Genomic DNA, 27,625 nt, shown 5'->3' with positions numbered 1-27,625 from the left:
TTACTGAATCATTCCTGTCTTTCAGAAATAAGTGATAGAAATACCTAAATGGAAATTTAATCGACTAGAAATGTTGTAATATTACTTAGAATTACGCCTGAGCACATGATGCAACTGACACACACAGTGAAAGCAGTCTTGTTCTCTGGCGCTACACTGTGAATGTGTGTGTGTGTGTGTGTGTGTGTGTGTGTGTGTGTGTGTGTGTGTGTGTGTGTGTGTGTGTGTGTGTGTGTGTGCGTGCGTGCGCGCGCCTGCAGTTCCAGACTCAAACCCTTGGAGAGAGTCTGTTGGCAGTGATACAGAAAAGCCTTGCCAAACCTCCTCCCAGTTTTAACTTCTTAATGGGAATATGACAGCCAATCTACCTGAATTAATAAGCCTCCTAAATATCAATAAACCCCTGAAAACAAGCTGTGGTACTGTGTGAAAATTTAGCATAATTGGAAATTACAAGTGCCAAATTAACTCACAAAGTGCCACAGTACAGTTCTACTAGTATTGTCGATGTTAACAACACTGCCTTCAAACACTCCCTGTTTTAAATGTGGAATTATTTTATTGTGATTTAGTGCCAGCAAAATGGTTTCCAAGCAAATCAAAGCAGGAAGAGACAGCAAACAACCATACCCTTACAGAGCTGAAGGTGCATTCCGCAGTTTGAGGTGAGGAGGAATTGATAAAGTTTCTGTTGTGGGTTTCTTCAGAAGCTTTCTTGACAAGAGGGTGAGAATCTTTGTGTTGGTGTATGTTGTGCACCGACCTTGAGCCTGAGCTCTGTAAAGGAACCTGAATGACAACACCGAGCAGAGGTGCTTGTAAAAGTTATATCATCTGCATAGAGTTTTATGTAGCACTGCAGCTGCACTGGAATAAATGTGGTCATCACACCTATTGTGGAAACTGTTAGAGGAGGTAAAAGGAGTTTGCATGTTCTGCCTGTGTTTGTGTGGCTTTCCCTCATCATCAAAAACATGTATGTTAGGTTAATTCTCTGCTCTCTGTGTGAATGAGCTATAGATTTGATTTGATTTGTTACTGAAACAGGTCAACGAGAGGACTTGATGGGATTCTGAAGGCTTAGCTCTCCAGCGAGGGGTGGTGTGTTGTTCAGCTTCTTAACAAAAAAGTTGTGTGTTTGTGCTCAGGAGGAATTCAGATGTGGAAGAAAAAAGGTAGGAAAGAGCGAGGAAGAGACTGAGAGGGAACCTTCAGAGTTTTGTGATTGTGTGTATACTGTCACTGTGTGCCTGTGGCTGTGTACATGGCAGTTTTTATTTAGAAATGCTTATGTGAGCCTGGAACTACAAGTGGGGTCGAAGCACTGTTACCTTGCTAAATTCTGTTAAAATAGAAGTTAAGATCCTTGTATAAGGCCCTCATTTGAATACAAGTAAAAGCTCTATTAAAAAGTTTAATAGCTTTTCATGGAAAACAGGCCTCCGGTCTGCATGTTGAAGTGTCCTTGGACAGGATACTGAACCCCAAATTGTGTGTGTGCGTGTGTGTGAATGGGTGGGCATAGATGAGCATAGAATCATTGTGGGGTACTTTGAATAGAAAGTGTTGTATCGCTCCTGATGAGCAGGCTGGCGCCTTCCATGGCAGCCTCCGCCATCAGTGTACGAATGTGTGTGTGTGTGTGTGTGTGTGTGTGTGTGTGTGTGTGTGTGTGTGTGTGTGTGTGTGTGTGTGTGTGAAAATGGATGAATGTTGACGTGCTATAAAGCGCTTTAAGTCGTCAGTAGACTACAAAAGCGTTCTTTAGTGTAAAGTCCATTTACAACAACAAAAAAGAGATGCAGAGAATGAGAGAGATGAACAGGAGTGCTACTGAGAAATTCTTGTGGGTTTACCCTCAACCTGAATCTCCTCACAGCAGGATCTCTCTGGGTGTGATCATCCAGGCTGGATCTTAATAATTTAGGCCGGTCTGCTCCTCACCTAAGCTTGCTTCACACAAGCCAACTCACTTCCAAATTCTCCTCTTTGGCTTGTGTTCTGCACCATCACCAGGCAAGGTGACATAATGGACATATAGTTAGCCTCTATTTGCACGTCTGCGCACATAAACTGCCAAAGCTACCGGTCATGGCTGCTTTTACTCAAATACCGAGGCCTGGTTGGGGGTAATCGGAGAGGAGAGTGATTACGTGTTGGCATGCCGCAGCCCTCCAGACAGTCGGTTAAATATTATTATTTGTTGCTTTCAGAACATTAGCTGATTACTCCACAGGCTCCACTTTTGCTGTGTTTTATGGCCGACAGTAAGCCTAAATCATCGCCATAATGGTGGTTTAATTCAACATGATGATTGTTTTGTAGTCTTACATGCAGCGTGATATTTCCCTGTGAGTATTTTAATGCTGAAGAGATGCTGATCGGTGCCGAGGTTGACAATTCAACCTGGTTCCAAATATTTGATAGTTTTGTATTTTTCTTATTAAGTCTTGTTCACTTAAATCAAAGTATGGCTCCAAATCAGACTTTGCCAAATTCAGGCTTTTAGCTGAAATTGAAATCTGGGTTTTAGAACACATTTGATGAAGTTGTCTCCGAAGCAGCAATCCAGAAATAAAACTTTGTTGTTTCAGAATGACACTGAAAGCTTTAAATTCACATAGAGCAGCAGGCAGTTTGAACTGTGCACAGTGTACAACAAACGCGATCAAGTACCACGAGCATCTACCAGACAAATCCAAACTGAAACACTCAGAACTTCAATGCGGCAGCAAACTGCAGCAAATGACAAATCAAACTGCCTGTCAATTCTCAGCAACATGAGCAAAACTCAAGTCTATGCCTGACTGCATTCCCTGAGGGTGTATTTCTCCTTTTTCAGAGGAGGAAAAACAAAGACCATTGTGAAAATATCCACTTGCTAATTTGAAAAGCAAACTAAACAGCGAACACGGCTGACTTGATGACAGCTGTCAGTGTGACAAGAGGTATTACCAGGTGGGATTTAAATTGTTATGCTGGAGGCAGCCAGGCGGTGTCCAGAAGGGATTTGAAAAGAGAAGGTTGGGGAGGAGGGGGGATGTTTAGTGGCTGTCACTCAAACACATATCATATTTCTACCAGGCCTTTATGTAAAAGTTTCTGTTCTGAATATTCATAAGGTCTAACTTATAATGGGCCCTGAAAAGGGGTAAAAACTAGAACTACGCCACAAGCAATTATATAACAAAGGTAAACACTGGTTCAGTGTACAGTAGCTGAGAACAGGGCAAGCTTTAATTTTCACATCTACTGTAATTTCTTCAGGGAGCAGCCATGGTGGTTACAGATGAGCAACTGGGCCTGTTATGATTAGATAAATGCTTTAAACTTGACACATTAAAGCGCAAGGGTAACACGCATGTCGTGAAAAGAGTAATGTCAATCTTGTTCTAAAAAGTCCTTCATGCTTCCAACAGGGAGCAGCAGTAGCACAGCCCGCTCTCAGCTCTCGGATGCCTGAGAACGCACCACGACTGAAGCCCTTTCAAATCAGTTGTTGTGAATTTTGGAGAGGAAACAGTGAATTTCAAAGGTTACAGCTGAAGTAAGTTTTTAACAGCACTGGAGCGGGGAGTTAAAGCAATTGGATAATGAGCTGTTGTTGCTGGATAAATGAGATAGTAAAAAAGAGTAAATAAACATATGAACTGACAAATTTTAGTATAAAATTGGCAATACCTTATTTTCAGCACTTATTGTCTGCCAGTATTCGTTTCAGCTTTCATACAGCACTACTACTAAGGTACTAAAGTACGGCAGCTGTTTGTTGCCTGAGAAGTCACACTGAGGGCAAAACAAAGTCTACAAAACCGTCACAGATGCTCAATGGTTTCAGCACATGGTATCTGGAATATAGCAGGACAGTAAGAGGACACTGTGCTATTTAGATGAAAACCAGAAATGAGGGGGTGCTTTAATATAGAGACCACCTGTATTTTAAACCAGTCTCTCTTAAGTCTACAATGAATCTCAATAAATCTGTGGTTTGACTGCTAGAGAAGCTGTGACACCACTAGCATGACACCATGTGGCCACTGACCCCTTTGTCCATCAATATGCGACACTGAATTTCCACTATGGATTGAACTATCTCAGCTCTGCACACTTGAAACAAGCTAAAAAGGCAGCCTAACGAGGGTAAGCACTGGTGAGGCAAAAGCCTGTGAGCGCTGTCAGCCATATGCCAGCCTCCGCCTACACTTCCCAGCAGGCACTGCCCTCTTGTTGCAGACCTAGTTGCTGACTGCTGCCAACATTTCACTGGCAGAAATCTTCTGCAGACATTCATCCAGTCAGCACAACAGTCTAACACCTTCACTTGAGGAGCCAGTCTCCCTTAATTTCACTATGCACTCATCTGCAATAACACAGTAGATTAAACAGCATCTCTCACATCTTTGTGGTGCTATAATAACAGAAAGTACTTAACATTAAAGTACTTACATTACCAAAACAATTACACCAGCCTATTACATGCTAATATCCCTCCTCAGCATGTGAAAATGTCCCCATGAACAATGCCTTAACATCTTTATGGTTTCCAGCCCTTGCAGGATCTAGCTTCTTTTTCTTCCCTCTAAAGTGTTTTACCATTGATAATCTATTTCAAATAGATTCTCACATGGAGCATGTACAGCATATAAAGTCAATACGGTGCTCTGCAAGAATTGTCACTTTAGAAATAGAGCAGCCCTACAACTTGCAACAAAGACGATTCAGAGGTGAAATCCAGTAGGCTGGCGCAGCGAGCGGCTTACCCTGTGTTCTTATCTCTTGGCAGAGCAAAGCTGAGTCGCTCAGTGCCACATGGCACCCGGATACACAGCGAGACAGTCACACACACCAACACACATATAGACACACGCTGGCTCTTATGATCTGTTCCCCAAAAGCACTTCCGCAGGTTCAAAAGAGTCAGTAGCAGTGAATTCGGGGCCCGAGCCAGGTTTTGCTCCGAGATATCATTAACACCAGGGTAAAAGCTGGAAATATGGTTGTTTCTGCTTGGTTTTGTCAACTGATCTGAATCAGGTTGTGTAACCTCTTTGTAAACTCACTGATAAGCTGCATGATGGTAAACAAAGACATTTTTTAATTATCAAAAATTGTGTGTGACTGATTCCGCTTACAAGAATTGCTGTTAAAACAAGGATGGTTTTAAAAAGAATGAATAAAACTCTTTTTTTTTTTTCCATCAAAACAAATCAAAACTCAGTGGCAGGCAGGGGAACTAGTTGAAACTGACAGCTTACATGACCTGCATGAGTTCCAAATATCCAAATGGAAAGATTAAAAAAACAAAAAAACAAAGAAACAACAAAATCGTTGCATGTTGTTCCCATAAACTGCAAAAAACAAACAATGCTCCTGGCTATTTAGGCCCCAACATCCGGAACTTCCACACGTGCCATAACATCGTGCTGGAAAAGGGGCAAAAACTAGCGTGTCCACCCAGGAGTCATGTTTCCATCACTGTCGATTGGAGCTGCGACTCCTGTAGAATCACTTGACCTGCGAATGAATGCTGATTGTGCCCTTTTTCACTGAAGACAAAAGCCAGATGTAAATGGGTGCTGGTGGCTTTGTGTTCAGTTTGAAAAGAGTATGAGTTATCTTCAGTTATTATTATGCACTAAAAGCAAGACGGTTGTTGGATATGAAGCCCGAGAGGAATACCTGCAGACACTACTCAGGGCTGATGGATATGTAGATTTTTTTAATATTTTCACTTCATTGGTATAAAAGCTAAAGCAGTGTGGTAAAATGATGTTTGGTGAGAGGCTTTGCTGACCTTCCATTTATGACAGAAAACTAACTAAAGCCTCAAACAGTTAGCCCAGTTTCACCCTCCACAGCGGATAAAAGTCTTGCCATCAGTCAGACAGGCAGCTGAGAGGTAGCGGCAGGGCTGAATGGGTTCCAACCTCAATTGCACACCAGAGGGAGTATTTAGAAGAGGAGGGGGAGTACATTAGGGGAGCTAATTAGGATTATTAGCAGGAAGTATTTTATCCAGCTGGGACTTCAACAAATTGCTTAGTCGTTGTAGAGCAAAATTGAAAATGAGAGTAAAATTACTGACAGTCAAAGCGCACTTTCTTTAAAGCCAGTATGTGTTGGGGAGAAGCAGTGATGCTACATGGTGAGATTCACTGACACCAGTGATGTGTTGTGTCCAATCAGCAGCTTGAACATGACTGGCTCCATTCCATTAAGTGTCCCAGCGATCCACGTCAGTGAGTGAGCTCTCACAATGCCACATTCTTGGAGCACTGAAGTGGAATGCAGCCATCATTAACATTCCACCTGTGCTTTTTCTGCTTCGACAAGTCAAAATGACTGCTGTGAAAACGGTCTGTTGTAGCTGTAAAACATAGAATAGGCATTGTTGGCTAAGAAATAAGTTGTCATGTGCCATGTATTAATGTCTATGTGTTGCTGACAAGAAAATTCTCTGCCATGCTGTTGCACCACAGAGAGCTAAGCGCCTCATTCCTGCTGCAGCCTACAAAATCTTGTCCATATTACTATTTTTTTTTTTTTTTAAAGGAAACTTCTGAAATTCTAAAAATGACACTTATTTGCTTTATTGGTGAATTAGATAAGAGCCGCATCTGTCTTAGCTTAGCATACAGACTGGAGCGACTGCCAGACAGCTCATGAAGACTGCTGCTGGATCATCACTTTAAGGGAAGGGGAAAAATAAATCAATCATCCATATACAAGTCAGGTATTCATATAAATGTAATCAACTACTGATTTATAATTGTCTGCTTCTCAGTGTCTCTCTCATATTTTCTAAAGCAGTGAGGGTGATGGCAAGCCAGCAAGCCAGCTAATAATACAAGTAGAAGAAAGCCCTTGATGAGATCCAAGGGAATTCAAGCGAGGACGGGATAGCAGACTCATATCAAACGCCAACGCTCCCTGCCACGGTGTCGACAGCTTGGCGTATCGCCCTCATGTTTACGGTGGGGGAATAGTCTGAAGCCATGCTGAATGTTGTTGAAAGAGAGCCTTCAACGTGACAACAATGTGTGTCCCAGAGTAACAGCTAATGCCTGGCACCTCTAACTAAATCATTTCATTTAGAGCCTCTGATGTGCAGACAGAGGGGATGTAAAGTGCATTTCCACGCCAAGCCTCTCAATCGCTAGCTGTCCTTGCGAACATAATGAACAGATTACCGTTTGCACCCTTGTCACATGATGCTTCTCTGACAAGTGCCTGGCACCTTGTGGGAGATGTTTTCAGTGCATGTCCTCTCATTCCAGGCAGTGAGGCCTACGAAAAAAACGACTGAAACTAGTTTAGCAGCCACAGGAAATAAAACAACTTGCTAATTAGTGGAGCAATGGACTGAGGCAGACAGTATTGCCAGAGTGGACGGCTTGGGAGATGGAGAGGTTGAAATGCCAAGTGTCTACATCCCAGCACCCTTAGGCCAGAGTCCTGCAGACACTGCAAGTGTACACCCAACTTACCAATTACTCTTTCTGTCCTCACTTGAGTTAATAAAATGCTAACCATCTCAATATCCATGACGGCTTTTTGCTAACTACCTCCCCCTCTAGTTAAATTCAGCTTCTCTTGTCCTTTTCGCTCCCATAGAGGAGAGGCTGTAACTCCTGCCTTGGCTTAATCAAGAGGATTGCTTATTAAGGAAAAGCTCTGGGGTACTTCCTAAATTGGGGAGAGGACAGTCTCGCCAGTACAATAACTGCAGATTTATGTCAGAATTAGGTGTAAATAGCTGCACTGGTTATTCCCCTTCTTTAATTAAGCAAGCACATTTTCCAGAGCCTTCGTCTTGTGCGCTGACTGCTTCGGTTCCCTCTGCTGGGCGGATGCTAGCTTACAAAGCAACTCAGCCATGTGTGGGACAGTGCACAGAGGATCCATTTTACTGTCGTTCAAATGTTTAAATGCCACAAAAAATGATGTGAAAGTAATATTTCTTCTTATCTTGTTGTCTGCTGTCTTTTTGAACTAGTAATCCAGCCTGTTTGCAACTATCAATGAGTAGTCATCCAAAATGATACATGGCAGCAAATGTCAAATTGCTTCTCAGTGTCAGATCAAGCTGAGCGCACAGGAAAATGAAAATGTTCCGTGGGAGTGTAATATCACTTTAAAAGACTGCCGACTCTGTACTTTGAAGACAATTCCATCTGTGGCCTCTCATCTCCCTGAGTTCTATTTTTGATGCTCTAAAAAGGTGCACGTCCCAACAAACTTTACACCCTCTCTTAGCTGCGGCTGCACTCATATCTGCCAGGGAGAAAAATACCACAGATGAGCAGCAGGAAAATGCTCTTATGCAGTTCATGAGGGGGTACTCAGCGTTCAGATTCAGCATTCAATTTCCATCACTGATAGCTTTGCTATTGATTCAGAGTTTGCCCTATGCTCGCTGTGGGCCAGACACAACAGATCTTAGGGTTTGGGAGCTGTCAGTCAAGGTAATCCAGAAGTCTTTTTTGAAGCCTGTCAGGGTGAAGTGTACATCCTCACATTTCCCTCAAACAAGGACAGACAGAACGGGCCTAAAAGATGTCTGAGAGGAGAGGAATACTCCTTAGAGGAAAGACAGCAAGACCAAACAGGCAAGAAAAACATTAAACGTCCGTTAAAGTGGCATCCAGTTAACCGATTTCCTTTTACTTATCTGAGTTAAAGAACTCATTAATGCTTTGAGCCAGAAAAAACAAAGTGTTTAGCGTCAGGTCATAGCCCATTTTGCCTATAAAAGCGTTAATTATTTGAGTTTTCTCTATCTCAATTTGCAAATGCTCTTGTTTTCATATCAGGAAATTACACACACGACATCTCTTAGCCTGAATTTTCAAAGGCTGTGTTGATTCTGCAGCTGAAGCTTCAGCCCTTTTTAATGCTTCTCTTCCTTTTGAGACAGTGTTTCTGATTTCAAATATGTCTCATGTACAAAAAGCTGATATTGCATTTTTCACCTCCAATCAGGATGCCATGGATATGTCATACAAAACTAATGCCAAGCGTGACTTGCATTTGAATGCTGCAGTCTGAATTCGTAGCATTTGCTACAACACAGTGAGTAAAGTAACACTGCTAAATGGTAGCGTCACAGTATGGCTGAAGAAAACGGTGTTAAGAAAGCAAAATTGGTGAAAATAACTCTTCAGTCAGAATTTGAAGTCACATGATGTTTTTCTGAACATCCTAGTTTTCTAACTCATCATGGCAGTTCACAATAGTGCAGCATATACAGTGAGCTACGTCTTAAAATAGATGTGTCATCTAACAGTCATCTAAGACAGTAAGGTGTGAGCTGCAGAGAATTGATGTAAGACTGTGGTGTGGCTGTAGATACAGACACAAATAGAAACACATGGCTCACATGCACGCTACGCACCAGTCACACCAAAAAAAAAAAAAAAAAGTATTTATTCTGCTGATAAGGGACGGGAGGCCCTGCTGCTTTGAAATGCTGAGTAGAGGAGGGAGAGCGTCTGCCATGGCTGTGGGAGCATCTGACCTCCCACCATGGATAAAAATGAGGAGTGGGATCACTGGGATTGCTTCATTCACAACACCAGCACTTATCTGCTGCAATTAACATTAAAAGCGCCCCAAAACAAAAAAAAAAAAAAAAAAAAAGGGAAAACATGAGTGCCTCTTAATATGAATGCCACCATATGCCGCGCTTTGCGCTCTGCAAGCTGGTCTGTATTGGCCTGCGTGTGCAATTTGTTATCCGTGTCCCAGAGAGAGAAGGAGATATTGTGAAAATCAGTGTTCGAGCAAGTGAGCCCGGAGGGGAACTCCACCCCAGAGGTTCAAAGAGCAATTAAAAGTCAACGGATCTCTCCAGCAGCCCACTACTGTAGTTCCGTCTATGCTCGGAGCCTCGTGCACAGAGGTGGATAATGGAGGGGGGGGGGGGTCCAGACCATAATTTTCCATGAGTGATGAACTGTGAAATGCAACAAAAACCCCCATTACTGCAGGAGGGATTTAGAGCCCACAGAGCAATAGAAGAGGAAAAAGGGGTAAAAACGCCTTCGTCAAATAAAAAACATGAGAGAAAGAAAAAAATCCATGTCATAGAAATCAGACTGTGAAAACCCATATGCCTGGTTCATATTATGCATGGGTCTTCAAATCCAGTGAGCGCGGTGAGCATTTAACAAAGAGACAATGTGATATTTCTGGGTGACTTGTAGTCAATAGCAGGAGCCTTTAAGAAATTCAGAGGCTAAATCTGAGCTATGAGAGATCATTCCTGCCTTGACTTAAATTCAATACAAATTTTCTGGGAATTCATCATGTCACTTTCTGGAAACCAAAGCTGAATGAGAGTGAAGTCTGTTTTTGTTTCCCAAAATGAAACATTAGCCGTCCTCCTCTATCGACTTCATTCTCATACGTGCAAGGGAGTATTTTTCAAGTGGCACTTTCACAGATAGTTTTACATCTAAATATGGAAAAAAAAAAAAAAAAAAGCTTCAGCTTCTCCAAACTTTCCTCTCCTTACTTTACGGCAAAGGAGGAAATGTTTTGCTCCAAACTTTGAAAAAAAAAAAAAAAAAAGTCAACAGAAAACCCTGTGGGAAGCTGGAGTCAAGGCGGCCCCCTGTTATCTTGTTATGGCAGAGTAAACGGTGAGGCAACACTGAACGCCTTGATGGAGCCCAGATAGACGAGTCACACTCTCACTCACACAACACAGCACCACAGAGCAACACCTGATGTTGCATACCAACTTTTCACTAACTTCCCTTTCACAAACTTTTTTTTCCCTGGGAGTAAACATTTCCTCCTGTTTGCACTTTTTTCAAACAATACTTGCAACCATAACATATCGCCTTACAGTGATGTGGTGATACGGAGGGTAATTATGGAAATGGTAGTGCTCACGTTAATGGTGATGATGCTGCTGTTAACGATAATAATAGCAAAGAAAACACAGAACAAGGCATGTAAATAGCAATATTCAACTGCTACACCAGCAATTCACATAAAGTTGACCATTCGCTAAACCTCAGCCCTGGCAGGCTCTACACCTCCAGCTCTCTGGTCTCACATGGCACATATTCAGTTTAGAACGACAACACTGGCACATTTACTACTTGAATTTCTTAATTTTTTTCAACGATGGATCTCTGATGTCAGAGAGATGGAGACTTTGTCCCTAATAATCCATAACCATCAGATATGACATAAACCTGAACAAACATAATCCACATCACTAATTTCACACCTGATCACATTAGTTATGATCCTAATTTCCTGGAGGTTTTCCAAAGACAGGGAACCATTAATGAAGTAGATGTGGCACAATAAAACCCCTCCTGTGAATGCATCCAACACACTATGCAACGCTGGGCCACAGCACGCCCATAACAGGAAATGCGGGATTTTCAGCCGACACCTGTTTAATGGACTTCTCTTGAGCCTGACCTGAGTCTGCATTGCCGCTTGAAGAACTGGAAGAACGAGTGGTTGGAGGAAATAAGAAAATGATAAAAATTCAGACAGCGCCCACCGCTCATGCAAAGTTTATAGCACAGGATGGGTCGGAGAGAATATGATGAGATCCTCCTGTGACCGCGGTGTGTATAACCTTCACATTGGGCAGATAGATACAGTCTGACAGTTCTGTGCTGTGTTAGACAGTATTCAACCTATTCTCACTGCTCTGGTAGTGTTTCAGATGAATGTATCAGGTTACAAAATGAAAGCTTGTTATGCTGCTGGGCTCAGATTAGGGGAACCGGGGGGCATATCAGCAACTGTTGCATCAACTGCAATATGTGACAATTCATTGTGAGTATTGAGGAAACTGAGGAAACTATTGAGGAGGTTGTAGACAGACATATCGCCTCAGATATGGCTGCAGAAAGGAAAGATACTGAGGGAGCTGCAGCAACCCCACACCCCCAGTTGGGTTAGGTATATTATAGGTATTGTCATAACATCATATGGTGCTGTCAAGATGTGATTTACAATGTTGCAGGGCATCATTAAAGAGTGTAATTAACACTGTGGTTTTATTGGCTAAATGACCAGAATGCATTGCGTGTTAGGGTCTAGCAGGATTCCTCCCTCATCCCGAGTGTTTCTGCTGTCATGGTGACCTGGTTTCCTCTTCCTGCCTGCTCACCTGCACCCTCATCAATTCCACCTGTAGGCTGCAGCATATGACTCCCAGTCCTTCACTCAATCTTCGCCAGATCATTCTGTGTGTCGGAAAACTACCATGAATCCTGCATAAGGAAATTCTGAAATATTTATATTATTTCCCCATTATTGTTTTTAATGATTTATGACTGCTTAAAAGAAATCAGGAGGAAATCAGTTGACCGTCGAAAAAGTTTCGTCTGGCTGCGGGACTGCGGAGATGTCATGCTAGATGTGCCTTACTGAAACGCAACTCCTTTAAGTTCCCTAATGTTGCAGTCACCATCAGCTCTCTCCAGAGAAACTTGCAGCAGCCAAAGCTAACCAATCACTGTTCTTGCTGTAGCCATAAACAGCAATCATAGAGGGTGCATGTCAGCTAGGGCAGAGCTTTGTGCATAGGCTCTGTAGGATATAACATAATGCTCAGCACTGTGTATTCTTAGGGTAATTTGGAGCCTCTGTTCCTGTCGTATGACACACAGTATCACTGGTGGTTGCATCAATGCTATTGTGACTGCAGCTTTAGTCTTGTTAAAGAAATACAGTGTATTTTAAGGCTCCTAAGATGATGAAATGTGCTCTGCTTATATAGCAGAGTGCGTGCTACCTTAACTTCAAATTGAAAATGTTTGTTGAGGGTTGATTAGACTAATTAAATCACACAAAAGACACACAGCTCCCTTGAGCACAGATTAAGATCATGTGTGAAAAATTCCGTCAAGTCTCAAACGCTGCTTGTTGGTGAATTATGCAGAAATAATAACTCCAGCCCTGTTTGGCACTCCAGATAGCTATCAGTAATCAAACAAAGAACAATGCTATAAGAATGGGAATTACACACATCCGTCCTTTTAGCCTGTTTTGGTCCATATCCTGTGCCTCTGTCGCCAGTTTCAATAAACCTTTGATTTGGTTTGATCCGGCAAAGATGAAAGAAGACACATAAAATGGATCAAGCTGACTTAATCCTCTGATTTAAATAGTTCTATTTCATGCGTAATTAGTTTTTCAATGCTAGTTTAATACCACTACATTCCTGGAATCTGACCTTTTTTAAAGTCGATCAGCAGGTCTGAAAAGCCGCCTTTGTGCTTGTTTCTGCTATCTTGCCCCCTCACCAAAAAAAATATATAAACAATTTCATATGACAGAATGCCACAAACACTGTAGCCCTGCGAAAAAGCCCCTCGCCTTCTCCTTTCTCTCACTCTCATCCTCCTCTAACCCGTGCACTGACTGTTACAATATGAAATGAGACATATTGCTGCTGACAGCGCACTCGTTTCTCAAGGAAATGTCAGCGTGGAGCCTGTTGAGAGGCGGCACAGTGTGAGCGAGGGGTGGGTGGGGTATGGGGGAGTTAAAGCGCTTTGTCTGTCTGAAACCTCTAATCAGGATCGGCTTAGGAAAAGGTCAGATTTGTGCATCACAATGTAAATCCATGGGAACCCACGGCATCCCCTCACTTGCATTTATTGACAGGCACACCTAGAGAAGCCCATGCATGGTGCTTGAATCGGCTCTTGGATATTAGGCTGAGACCACAAAAGCACATTGAACATGTTGCAGCTCTATGTTCTCATCATGCGTGCTGCTGATGATAGGGATGTTGAACAATGCACCATCTAATAAAGGAAGTACATGGAAAAAAAAAAATGAAAGACAAAAATTAAACTCTGGCAAAGAGAGTTCTGTCAGGCTGCAGCTTTCTCTCCCACTGGAGAAATGAATGGCATTGTTGGTATCTCAGCCTGATTTAAACTGGAATGTACCATCTGCACAGGTGAGCACAGGGGTGAGTTGTACAATCAGAAAAAGAAACCAAAGACATAAGATTAATATTCTGACATCCAAAGTAACCTATGGGGACACACTAGAGCCCCGAATTTGATAGAGTGCCATCTATTGTTTGAAGGTTTTGCCATTCTTTGACTTGACAATGCCCAGTCTCTGCTGAGGGATAATCACCATGTCTTCACACCTGTTTTCACTATCACTCAATGAGCACACGAGCAGCAATACCACACGCAGAACAAAATGACACCTCACATCTGATCTTCACCTCAGTATTTTTAATCTCGTATAACAGCTCACTGCCGTGTCTAATAGAAAGAACAAGCTTGTGTTCTGTTTGCTAATATTAACTGAATTAATTACAGAATTGCATAGTGCTTAGAACTATGTAATGTAATGTTGGGCCTAAAACAGGAGGAAACGGGTGTTTCACAGGACATGTAAACGGTTAAACTCTGTCAATTCAGCTTTGAACTCTCATTCTGCAATATTTCCTATTTTTTTTATTTAGCTCATAGGCTGACAGCAAACTTCTCCGACATCATTATATGGCAGTTAAAGTCAAACTCAGGGATCTGAACATGTACAGTGCAATACATCTTTAATGGGAACATCCAAATATGTTCCATTCTGCAACTTTAAAGCAAAAAAAATAAATCTCACATGGTCCAACCTCCTGCTCATTGAGCTTTGCTGATGGTTAAAAAGGGCCATAACTTCACTTGTAAAAGCTTTAATCAATGCATCATCTGACTTTTAGCCAAGCAGGATGATTAAGACACTGTTTGCGAGCTAGCTTCTCTTATCAAGGTACAGTTTGATGACATTTTATCATGAAGCCACATGCTGCACTGCCTTTTTAATAATCCTCTTTGTTTCCTCATTTAGATTTGATTGGCTATGAAATGCATCGGCCTGCCGGGACTCGGGTTTCAGCATTCATCAGCATTTCCTGGTTGTAAATTGATGGCACAAACAGAGACATACAGTACTTGCATGAGAATGCAGAAGTACATCCACACACACACGCACGCACGCACGCACGCACGCACGCACGCACGCACGCACGCACGCACGCACGCACGCACGCACGCACGCACGCACTCTTTTCAAATATAGTATAAATTATGGAGTCACACCTAGAAAGAGGGTTCTTCTATGTTTAATGCCACATACATCAAAGAAGAGCTAACACATGCATAGTACTGCTGGCTGATAAATTGTATGTTGGTGTGTTCGAGCAGAGTGGATGTTGCTTCAGTTTAATCTTCCTGTACTAGCCAGCACACATTTCCTGAAATGCAACACTATTTGCATTGACTATCTTGTAACTTCTTTATGCTTTCAAGGGTGGAGGTTTTCTGAATACACAGCTGTCAATTGGTCTTTTTGGACAAGTTGGTTAACAAGAGCTTCTTTTACTCCAACTATTCTTCTACTTCTTGCTCCCCTGAATCCGGCACAAACTCAATCATCACCTGGCTGGGGCTCTGCAACCTGTCGAACCTTTTAAAGGCCAGTCTGAGTCTAACTGGAGGGGACAGTGAAATCTCATATGATGGCAGATTTGTGTGCCGGAGTTCAGTGAATGCCAGCTTATTGCTATCGAAAAGGTCACTGGGCCAGAAGGAGAATAAAAATCCTTTACTGGTGAGAGTGAGCTGTGTGTGAGTGTACAGTATGCATGTGTGTTTTAGACCTTGGGTGTGAGGACACCTTTGGAAAGTGAGGACCTTTTTGCCAGTCCTCCCTTTCAGAGAGACCTTGATTGGATTGTTTGGGAGTTAAAAAGGTTAGAATGAGGTTGAGTTTTGGGTTAGGGTAAGGGTGCTGGGGTTAGGCATTTAGTTGTGATGGTTAATGTCAGGGTAAGGGGCTATGGGATGCATTATGTCAATGACTATCCTCACAAAGATAGGAGCGCAAGCCCGTGTGTGAGGGCCGCAACCTGAGATAACCATGCTCACATAAGCACCACGCCCTCAAGCTGCTGCATCTCTCTGTGTCTCTCCCCCCTCGTCAGGCTTTGGTGTCTGTTACCTTCAGCACTCCAGGAAGCAGACGCAAGGCTTTAAAAAGCACCCGCCTCTACAAGCGCAAAAATCAATTACCAGAGAGATGAAATTCTCCGATAATGCGGCCTAATGATAATTGCCCTGAATCTGCAATGATCTGACTTACGATACAAACCACTATTGGCATTGCAGTAGTGTATTGGCAGCCAGAGTAGCTGGAATATCAATGATAATTGTTCCGATGTTGATTTGGAGCCACGTTACTGCCTGGGGTAAACACAAACCAATTGCAGAGAATTGGGCTCTATGGTAAGCAGCGGGGGTCATATTTCACTGATGTTTGTGTGATTTCTGATGAGTACAGTACAGCAGAGAGAGGAAATGGTTATGTGGGAGCTAACCACTGCCTGTTTAATTGAAGCACTCCTATCACATTGACTACCGGAGACATGAGGGTGACAGCGCGTCACAAACTCCCGCTAATTCAATAAGCGATCATCAGACTGTTAAAAGTCTGACACTAGTAATAATAAACTCAGTTTCAGCCGAGCGGCCAGAAATAGAACAGCTCCACCGAAGCATCAGACACGGATGACTGCTGTTCATCCACGATTCATCCACAGTCGCTGCAAAGCAAATACAAGACATGCTTCAGGTTCAAATGTGGATCAATCGGAGGTCACGGGGCCGCCCAGAGGGAGATCGGAGGGTGACCCCATTTTGACAATGACCTCCCAGATATGCCGCCCCCCTCCCACAACCCCCTTCAACCAACCTTGGCCGATCACGGGAGTCAGCGTTTTTCAAAAGTGCCTGAGAGATGTCGGGCTGAATAATGTGTCCTATGAATAAAACACATTAGCTACAAAACATGTTGAATTATTCACATTTCAGAGCCTCCATCCCACCCCACGCAGTAGATATTAGTTCCTCAGTCGCTGTATGCTTTGCACATAGTCCTCAGAGTCTCCGTCTCCCCCGTGCTCGCTCCCTCTCACTTCTCCCTTGATCATTCGCTCGCTGTCTTTGTCATCTGTATTTTGTTAATCCCTCTCTGTTCCTCTGTGTCTCCTCTCAGCTGACTCGCTGCTGATGGCGACTGTCTATTTATACTCCTCAAGTTACTACTTTTCCTGGAACATCTCACTATTTATCAAAAGAGCTCTTGAGGCTGTTGAGGAGTGCATTTGTTCTGAGAGAATCTTTGATGACTCGGTAACACACGACGGCCCAAAATGGATTCATCATTTAGCGTTAATCTGAGGCGACCAGCTGTGAGTTTCAAAGTGAAAAAGACCCAGAATAAGGAGGAGGGTGGGTTGCTAATTAAATACTTGACCTAATATGCATCTCATTTTATTTTCAGCTCCACCAGGACTTTGTGATTTTCATGATTGCAATGTAATTTGCAGAATCAACAGCACCACATGAACTTCAAAGGGTAAACCAATCAACCAATCCCTGCTTTTCTTTGTGTTGTTTAAATATAAAATCCCTCTTATCCTACAAAACAGCACTTTTAAGTCATCATGATTTTACTAGCGCGCAACAGTGTGGAACCCTTTATCAACAAGTCGATCGTGTCAAATTTGTTCAGTGATTCAACAACCCTTATGTTCTATTTTTGTGTAATTAAATGAAAAAGAGCTAATTGGTTCATTATTCTAAAAGCCCCCTTGAAGTATTGCGTATTTGGTCATAAAACAACTTCAAGTACAACACTTGCCGATGCAAATTAAAAAGTTTGACCTGATGATGGCGCTGGAGGAACAGTTAAGTGAACATGAACATTTGTACCAAATTTCTTGATAATCCATTGAACAGCTGTCGAGACATTTGCTTGAAAAAAAAAAGAAAAGGAAAAAAAAAAAAGGCCGATCTCATGATGGTGCTAAGAGAAAAGTCAGAGGATCACCAAACTCTGAAGGATTCATCCTCTGGGGACCATGAACATTTCATCAACAGAGGAAGATACAGTCGGGACTAAAACGATGAACTGACAGACCAACTGACAAACCAACATTCATATGCTTCATTTCCATGAAGCATGACACTGCCTGCCTCACTTGAAGCCGTCCCTTTGGGCTTTCCAGTGGTAAAAAGTTGTGTATAGTACATAGTAGTAAGCAGCAGTACTAAGTTTTTTGTTATCACATCAGTTCAGGTTCCAAGAAAGCTGAGTCGATACTGAAAGGTGGACTGGAAGCTCTGCAAACCACTGACTGGAAAATTGTCATCATCATCACTTGCTGGACACAGAGCAGCCATAGTCATCTCATAGTCATATTTTTTTCAGTAGTGTTTTTTCTCGTCTTGTCATGCCATCAGTATCCTGTTTTTCCTGTTTGTGTCATGTTAAAGATAATGTCACAGCAGTTCCACATTGCATTGCTATGAGGGTCTACTGAGAGTCCTGGCTACATTGAGGAGGTACTATCTACAGTGGAAAATGATCAAGAGAAAGCCCAGCACCAAAAGTCAGTACAGTTGAGTTGTGCTGAGCCATACCATTCAGTTGGTGGCATGGTGGGACAAGTGGTAACACTGTCACCTCACAGCTAGAAGATCCCGGTTCGAATCCCGCTGTGGGAGCTGGGTGGCGTGTCCTCCACCATGCCTTCGGTGCCTGCTGCTCGAGGAAAGGGGCCTTTCTGTGTGGAGTTTGCATGTTCTCAATGTGTTCACCTGGGGTATCCTCCTTAATAACCCCCGCTAAAAACATGCAAGAAGATCACCACCTGACCAATGGTGACGAACGAAAACTGGGTCTCCGGGCGCCGCTGTCGGCTGTCAGCCCACTGCTCCTGGTCTGCCGCAGAGGAAGGGCGACCAGGATGGGTCGCATGCGGAGGACTTAATTTCACGGGAAGCATGGTGTGAAGCATGTAGTGTGCAACATGTAGTGTGATGTGATAATAAAAGTACAATTCTTCTTCTTCTTAATATGAGACTAATAAAACCATGTCGCTATCAATGGTGTACAAAACAGATCTGACATAATATAAATATGCTGAAATGGAGAGTCACTAGAATCCCCTAATAACCATTTATGGATGAAAAATGACCATCCGCACCAATAATGAATGCTGGCACTTAATGTTATCATGTGTTTGTGTTGAGGACGCAAAGCAGCAGACACTTACTGTACTGCATGGGGAAAGGTACGAACACAAAACCCATGTGTATTGGCACTTAAAACCGCGCTTCACTTAAGCTCTCATACATGTTGTACTTTTTCTCCTGGAGATTGTTTGAATTTTTAGGCCACTCACTCATCCAACTCTGCTAAAAACACACTGACGCAACAGAAAAGCAGCGCTGGGACGTCTTTTCACTTTGAAACCACAATGACTTAGGGAACTATATTTGTATGTGACTCTGATGTGTGTGGGGGTGAGGCGGCGATGTTTGTTTTCATTGGTTAACTCGCATTATACAATGTTTTTTCTGCGAGTAAGCAGCATCCACAGCACACCAGACAGCGTTTGCAGTGCACACCGAGAAGCAGCTCTCTGAACAGCAGAACGTGACGTCAATGGGCACAAACCTCTATTTCTTCATCCACAGAAACGTATCTGAGTCATACAGGCTTTGAAAGTGTCACGGCTGCGGGGTCAGAACAAGCCGAGTAGATTCACGATACACAGACACAGATAAGAAAGCTCTTTTTTTTGCATCTACTCACCAGGGCACAGTATGTCTCTGGAGGGTCTCCACAGGTGATGTTGGGGGGATCCAGAGTAACCTTCAGGTACTGGGTCATGTCTGCTGCCTCTGGCTGGCAGGCCATGTAGTCCCAGGTTAAGCCTTCGTCCGAGTATACCTGGGACTTGCACACATCGTAATGGCCCCACGCTGCAGGGTAGTGCTGCATGGCCGCCTGGCAAACACCGGTCCACAGCGCCTGCAGCGTCAGCACAAAATGAAAACGCATGACTGTTCCTCTCTCAGCTCCTTCTCCAGGAGGTGTGCGAACAAGGGATCCCTCTTCTTCTTCCACTTACTACAACTCACTCAACTGGAGTGAGGAGGCATGCCAAACTCCCCTCAGGTGGAGCGAGGGTCGGTTTAGAAGTGTGCTGTTGTTTTTCTTTACTGTTTCTGTCTCTTTGCAGGATTCTGGAGTCGGGGGATAACTGTGAGGGATGGTGAAGTTACCGGCCCATTGAGAAGATAAGAGGAGAGGACTGAGGGGGGGAGGAGGACGGTGGAGGAGAAGGAGGAGGAAGAGGGGGAGGCGAGAAGCAGATAGCCCTCTGACACACTGATAGGAAGATGAGTGACAGGTCTCCTCAGCTCGCCTGGCTGTCAATCATGGTCCTCGTCCTGCGATCTGGCACTGCGAAGAAATGAGAAACAGAAGAAGGGGGAGATGAATAGACTTCCCATATGGGAATAGAATTTGACAGTGAGAGAACATTAGCTGGCGCCATGGCATGGGTGAAAGGTGTATGTGTGAATAGAAAGTTGGGTAGGTGCTAGATAGTGTGCCATGTTGGTGTTTGTTGTCCAGGAAAACAAAAATCAGTGAGGCCATCAGGGTAAATTGGATCCTGCTGCTTTCACACCCAACCCTCATCTGACTCAGCGGTATAAAGCCTACACTGTTACAGCCTTTCCATTCCCCTCACACCCCCCTCACCCCTCACACCCCCCTCACAGCAAGAGCAGGAATGATAGATAGAGATTAAAAAAGATGAAAAAAAAACATGCATTATGCAAACTATTTTTTTCTGTGTCCATAACAGGAATTCTGGGAAAAAAGAGACTGTATAGGAGTGAATGAATACGGCTGCATCTGCAATGGTTCACAAAATAAAACTTGGTGACATCAGCTACATTAAATCAGGATAATTAATCTTTAAAACATTTACTGTACATATAAAAAAACACACTAACAATGATCCATTGTTTAAATGTGTGTTAAAACTACTGTTAGTGGCCTGCCATCACTCAGAATCTTAAAGTGCCATCATGGAGCACTCAAGTCAATGATCCACCAGGGACTTGTGGAGGATTTTTGTGGCTATGTTGTCATCAATGGGTGTATTAATTACACTGGCTTTATTTCAGCATAAAAACAACCTGTGTCTTGTTTCATAACTCAAAGATATTTCACATTTATGCAGATGTGCTTCAGTTAGCAACCTTGAAACCACTGACATAAAGTTAGCAATCTGCTGCCTATCTACACATCCAGCTGACACGACGCATCGCTGCCATTCACATGTTTCTGTCCATCTGATGACTGAAAGCCCAATAGTCACTTTCCTTTAGCTCTGTTTAGCTCAACTCCTGAGGGAAAGATCTGTGCTTTTAACTGCTAAATGTTCCGGTATGGTCACCAGATAGGCGCGAACTATAGAGCACAGCTGCCTGCTGCGGCTGGAAAGAGGGCGATGAGAGCAGGGACAGTGAGCCAAAACAGTAAAGTTTGTAAAACTGACAAAGAGCTGCAAGAGGCTGAGAAAGTAGAGCTGATGGCAACCACAGAGCTGATGGAACTTTCCACATTACACAGTCACCTGATCCATGGTTAATATCAAAATATTGACTAGAGCAGCTTTAACTGACTTTTTACTGGAGTGAACAAGTGAAAATACCAACAGCAGAATTTCACTTCAATAGGATAAATTGGTTGATGTTTCCCCGTGATGTAGTCCCACTTTGTAGTTAAGGATAAAAAAAGTCATGTGTTAACATAAATATCTTGTAACTAGTGCTGCTTTCAAGTTTCCTCTCTTAAGTGGTAGAGCTGTCCATAGTTGGAGCAACTGCACTACATCACATACAGTGATTCACTTTCCAGGCTACAGAGTATCCATTTATATCTGCCAACCATTACAGACTGTGGCCTCCTCACTTTTCCTTTTGTCTAAAGTTGTTGTATTAAAACATCCATTGAAACATAGCTGAGCATCAGGCTCGCAAACATTTAACCCTCCCCTCTATTCCACTGCTATCTGCTCTTTCATTGGCTACAATGTAGGGTTAGGGTTTATAACGAGAAATTATCGAATTTTAAGAAAATGTTCTTCCTTTTATTGATTTAGTTTCTGAATTGACCTTAAAATGTCTTTTAAATGAGGCTGTCTCCAACCTGCCCGTACCTTGATGTCTCTCTAGCCAGAAACTCAGCAGTAAGCCAGTTGGCTGAGGCCATGAATAGTATGTGAAGGTTTCCTTCCTGCCTTCAAACAGCAGCCAGACTGCAGGTGATTGATGGAGACCAGAGTCAGTGTTCAGAGACAGGAAGGACCGACTGCTAGACATTTTACTGCTGCTTAATCAGTCAGCTGAGTCAGTGTGTCTCTCTGTGCTTGTGTATGTGTGCTGACCAATACACCTTCCAGGCATCAAGGATCAATTGGCAGCTATAGTGCATACAGTGCGTTATCTTTGCTAATTAATTCAATTTTCATTTCTAGATTAGAATAGATTAGATTCAACACTGAGTGACAGCAGCATAAAAAAAATAAAAGAATACTGGATCAGTAAAGGGGGTAAAATTGGATTATATCAGCATAGACTACATGAAAATATGGACGTAGTCTCCGTGACGTCACCCACTGGTTTCTAAAGAGTCATTGTGAAGCTCAGTGACAGTGGATTTGGCTGTCACCATCTTGGCAGCACCTGACTCTGCCAAACTCCCGGCTAATCCAAAGAAGGGGCAAAAAGGTGGAGCGTGGGTGGAGCTGAGGTGAGCTGAATGAAGCCTGGTTGCTGACAGTGTTGTGCCTGAACACGTTCATTGAACGGTAGTTCAGGAACTTGTTCATATTTTGGGCGAACTGAACGTACTGTCTTACTGCCTGATGAACGTAACTGTGAACTCGTTCATTCTGGTGTTTGTGAACGGCACGCTCTCTCAGTTTAACTTCGTTCAATAGGGTGCCAGATTTCTATAGAGCCTTCCAGGCGAAAACCCGACTAAAACACACCATAAACAGGCCTTAATATGTAACGGAAAAAACACCCAACCTGGCAACACCAGCCACCGGTGTCACACCACCGCATGCGTCACCAAAACAAAAAGCAGCAAGACCGCGTCGTATGATCATTTAAAAGAGTTTTATGACAAGGTCGGTGAGGATGGGAAAATTTTTATATTTCTGTGCAAACTTTGGCTTTCAAAAAGAAAATCCGCACTTCAGTCACATCCACAGCAACCCTGAAACGGCACACTGAACTGAAGCACCCGGCTAGCCTTTCAAGGTATGTTCTGACGCATAGTTAAAGGGTTAAAACTGCTACAATAATTGCTGTCTGTGGTTCTATATGGGCTGTGGCAAAAATTTAGAAACATAATAGCTCACAGCAACATATGGAAAAAAGAAATATGAACTAGTTCATTTTTGGAACGGTGAACAAATTTTGAATTATGAACTGGTTGCTGAAACCTAGTGGCTCACTCAAAGTGGCCATGCCCATAATTATGCATAACTTAAAGTCATAATATAATTTAAATGAGTGACTTACATACAAATTCACCCCCCTGTGTAAGAAAATTAGCTATAGAGATCTCTCTTTTTTTTTTTTAACCACCTATGTTTCCGCTGTAAAGTGGGGGTCTATGGGGAGTGTCTCACGTTTGGAGCCAGCCTCAAGTGGCTATTCAATGAACTGCAGTTTTTGGCACTTCTGCGTCGGCTTCATTTCTCAGCCCTGTAGGCTGCCGCTTCATATTACCATACCACATGCATATCACTGTTCAGAGAGGTGTGTAAAAAGTCGGGGTTTCAGCATGAAAAAACATATGCAAAGAAGCAACACTGCCATTCGAACACAAGCTGTGACAGAATGACGAGGTGACATATGTGTAATATGAGAGTGTGAGAAAGGCAATATTTGAAAAAAATGATATATATAGAAGTGGTATTACATACATATGCAATAGTCTACCTGAGGCCTGAAGATGCATTAAAACTACACACCCTCCACAAGATGTTAAGCAGATTTAAATAAGATGATATAGGCTGAAAGTATTCAAAAACATGACACGTTCAGATGAAAAATATTCTCAAATGTTGGTTGCAAACTTGCAAATTGCCCCTCATAGCATATGCTCTGTTTAAAAAAATAAATAAATAGTGCAAAATGAAGCTCCATTGCATCAACAGAAATAAGCACAATCCACAATAATGGCTGGAAACTGGGATTACATTTTTCACAAGATGATCGAGAAAGACGATGTAAAATCAGTGACAAAAAAAAAAAAAAAAATACAAGAACAGATATTGCAAGTCAGAGGATGGAGGAAGGAGAAAGAGGTTAAGGGGAGAAAGAAACGAAGCACCTTAAATGTAAAATGTAAGAGTGTCAATGGGGGAGATGTCAGCAGGTGAGGAAGCAGCCAATTATCCAGGGGAACTCTTGGCACCGAGCTCCCTGTTCCCATTACGAGACATAATATTACCGTGTTAAGAAGGAGACTAAAGAGAGGGCCGCGATGTCTGAGCGTGTGCGTAAATGTGCGTGTGTGCTTCATGTGCAACCTCTGGATAAAGAGAGGCTCAAGTCACGGGTAATGAGACAACAAGCACTGGCGAGGCTTCGATAACAAGCAATGGAGAGCACAAAAGCGGGGCCATAATCACTCTACCGTCCTGAACAGAGCGGCCCCTTCCTCTCATTACTCCCTGCTTATAACCCTCCGTCGCCCCAAGGAGATGAGGTGAGGGAGAGAAAGTGAGAGCAGATGGAAGAAGTGTGGCTGTGCATTTTAAGCGAGAAAAAAGGTTTATTTTAGGGCAGGTCGCTTCCTCCAACCATCGATCAAGGTCCGAGGACATCAGAGGAGGCGCGCAAGCAGGAAGTCTGAAATTCTTCCCTGTGCAGGAACATACAGCGACAAACACTTACAGTAAGAGTGGGAGGTTGCTGGGTGTGAGGAAGGATGACTGCCAGAAAAACTATTTTTGTATTCAGCGTTGAAAGTAAAAAGATTTTCCCGGGACTATTGTGAATAGAAATGCTTGTTAACGAAGTCACTGTGTACTTATCTAGCACCTTTTATCAATGACATTAGAACTTCAAAAATGTGAAAAAGCAAGACATGAAAAATGGAGATGTAAAAAAGGTGAATATAAAATATCAAAGCTGATATTTTAAGGTGCAACAGCAATGGAAATGTTGGCTTAGTTCAGTGGATATTAACAACAGGAAAGTTGAGTAGACCAACTGTATGGTTTTTCCACAAATTACACTCAACTCAGTTTATGTTAAGTGGAGGCTTCACGTTTGCGCCACGATTGGTGATGTCACAGAGTCCTGCTGGTACGTACAGGTGTTAAACTGAGATTTATGGCGAGCGCAGAGGAACTTTCCTCCTTCAGCTGATGAATGTGAAAACCAACTTTTAGTGTCAAACTCAGCACATCCATCATTCTGCACAGTGAAGGCCAAACATTCGTGTGAAGCAACAACACAGCAAATGTTTGATTGGAGGGACTTTAAACAATATAAAAAAAGATATGAAAAATGTAGATATATCTAGATTTATATAAAAAGGTCTAAAAAGTAAAAGCGGCAATTTTAAGGTGGAACAAAGAGGAAAGTAAATGTGGTTTTGCTGCTTTTTAAAAGGAGGATTTGAACAATAAATGAAGAAGCTGGAAAGTTAAGAAAGTAGCTAAAATGCTATTCTCCTGTCAACTGTATGTGGGTATTAAACTATTGCTAAAATTAGATTAAAACATTTTTATGAATGGTGCAAAATTTGGAGAGTTAAATATCCCCTGGAAATCTAAATGATGCTTCCACAGTAAAGAATGGTGGAATGTGGATATTTGCATGTTTTTCTGCTTGAAAATTATCAAACAGCCAAGTGAATACGAGCTGAAAGGGTCCAGTAAATCAGCTACTGGCAGCTCCATGTCAAACATATCAACACAGGACACAATGCTAGTAAACCGCATACAGCAGAGCAGTTTGTGAGGTGTGCACTCGCAGCCTGCCCGAAACGACGGAGGACTGTAGGAACCAACCCGCCGGCGCGGCAGACAGCAAGCTCCATTTTATATTTAAGCACACGAATCTTTCACAAGGCCCGCTCGACCAGGGAGAGAGTTTGTTTGGCTGCTGAGTTCATCACACCCCCACAAACAGCCACCCATGCACCCGGCCGCTCGCCTCGTCTCAGGGGCTTAGAAACATCCCTCGGTGTCCACTTCCATTTCATCCCGGGGGCCACTCGAGCATTACTGAGTGTTTCTCCAAATCGCGAGGGAAATGTTACACGCGTGTCCCCAGAGCCGCTCTTTACTACTGGAGGGAGTCGCTTGTAAATTATGCACACGATGAAATGAACAAATAAAGGAGCCTCACATCTGCCCTTCTCCCTGCTCCTCTTTCTCACTTCTGCAGGTGTCATCCAGGGTAAGCCATTTTACTAAAAGGACATTTGGAACTCTCAAGCAGCAAAATAAACACCCACTTTGTTCTTTTTCACCCACGGCGTCTTCCTCCTTCTGTCTCCAACCACTTCATCTCCCATCGTTCCACTTTTCAAGCTTTGCCCATGCTGATTATTTTATTTTTTGTTGACCACTGGTTTCCTCTGCTTCTGTGTGATGCCAACATTTTCATCTGTTCCAGCCTGATTTGTGGTCATTCATTGATCAAAAAGCCCCTTTTTTCCTCACCCAGGACACACTGAAAACAACTGTCAGGTCATCGTCTCCCACCAATCTCCCGCCGTGACCCACAGGGGGCAGTACTTACACACCTGCTGGGCTGTTTAATAATTGGACAAATTGTCCCAAAATTTTAAAACTGTCCACTTAAGCTCTAAAGGATGTGCAAAGCCCAGAGTAAGGTGGAATAATTACAAGGTTACCACTGATGTCCAAGCCGTTTCCCCCCCCTTTCATTTTTAATTTCACGCATTTTATGCACTTTCAAGGGCAATTTCTGACCCTGCCTCTGTCCTGTCTGTACCTACTTTCATCTTTTCTGACTCTACCTGTTTCATATTCCCCACCAGTGCCTCACTAAAAGAGAAACAAGAGCGCAGGAGAGAAGGGCAGAAAGACAGGAGGGCAGACAGTCAGAAACAGATGAAAGATAGATAAAGATAGAAGCTGGCCTGGCTTCAGCAAAAAAAAAAAAAAAAAAGCCTCCTGCCTGTTTTCTGCTCCACTCCTCACCAGATTTCTCTGCCTGCCTTTCCAGAATCCCTAATCTTGCCTGTTAACAACCTGCCAATATGGCCTCTGTCCTCATGAATAAACATATGGAGAGTGGAGCATGGCCCCGCAAACATGACAGCCAGCGTTATCGTGGAACAGCGAGCACGCCTTGAACGCATCCCTGGGGCTTGCCTCCTAGTCGGCCCATCATTTAACTCTCTTTTCCACTTCTTAAAATGTCGCCGCCTTCAATCGGCAGGCGTATGATCTTTTAATAATGACGACAGGTAGCAAATGGGTGGAGTGCTGACAGCTGGTTAAGTGACTCTGCGTTGGGGATGGATGGCCTCAGAAGGAATCAAAGCTGCTCTGCTCCGGGGTAGCCTAGCTGTTTCAGTTAGCCAAACCCGGGCTTGTACCGAGGCTTGTTTTCCACCTCTGATATGATAAATTATTACCTGTCTGTGAAACCTGCATGCAATAACAATTTCAGCCATAACCACTGTCTCACCCTGAAAG

The 27,625-nt window shown here is 43.1% G+C and overlaps 2 protein-coding genes across 7 annotated transcripts in view; both read right to left on the bottom strand.

The window, feature by feature from the left end:
• LOC139346483 (crystallin J1B-like) overlaps window positions 1–27,625 on the bottom strand; it is a 394,609-nt gene that overhangs the window by 188,218 nt on the left and 178,766 nt on the right. The window lies entirely within an intron of this gene.
• Window positions 1–27,625, bottom strand: part of ntng1a (netrin g1a) — a 101,510-nt gene that overhangs the window by 69,370 nt on the left and 4,515 nt on the right. For all 6 annotated transcript variants that reach the window (XM_070985514.1, XM_070985515.1, XM_070985516.1 and 3 more), the window contains exon 2: window positions 19,660–20,313. In XM_070985514.1, the coding sequence (XP_070841615.1) occupies window positions 19,660–19,908 (249 nt within the window). In that variant the 5' untranslated portion in view covers window positions 19,909–20,313. The remainder of the gene's footprint in view (window positions 1–19,659; window positions 20,314–27,625) is intronic.

Source organism: Chaetodon trifascialis, chromosome 18, assembly GCF_039877785.1.
Source record: "Chaetodon trifascialis isolate fChaTrf1 chromosome 18, fChaTrf1.hap1, whole genome shotgun sequence".
Taxonomy (NCBI): Eukaryota; Metazoa; Chordata; class Actinopteri; order Chaetodontiformes; family Chaetodontidae; genus Chaetodon; species Chaetodon trifascialis.
This window is presented reverse-complemented; position numbering and strand designations above follow the sequence as displayed.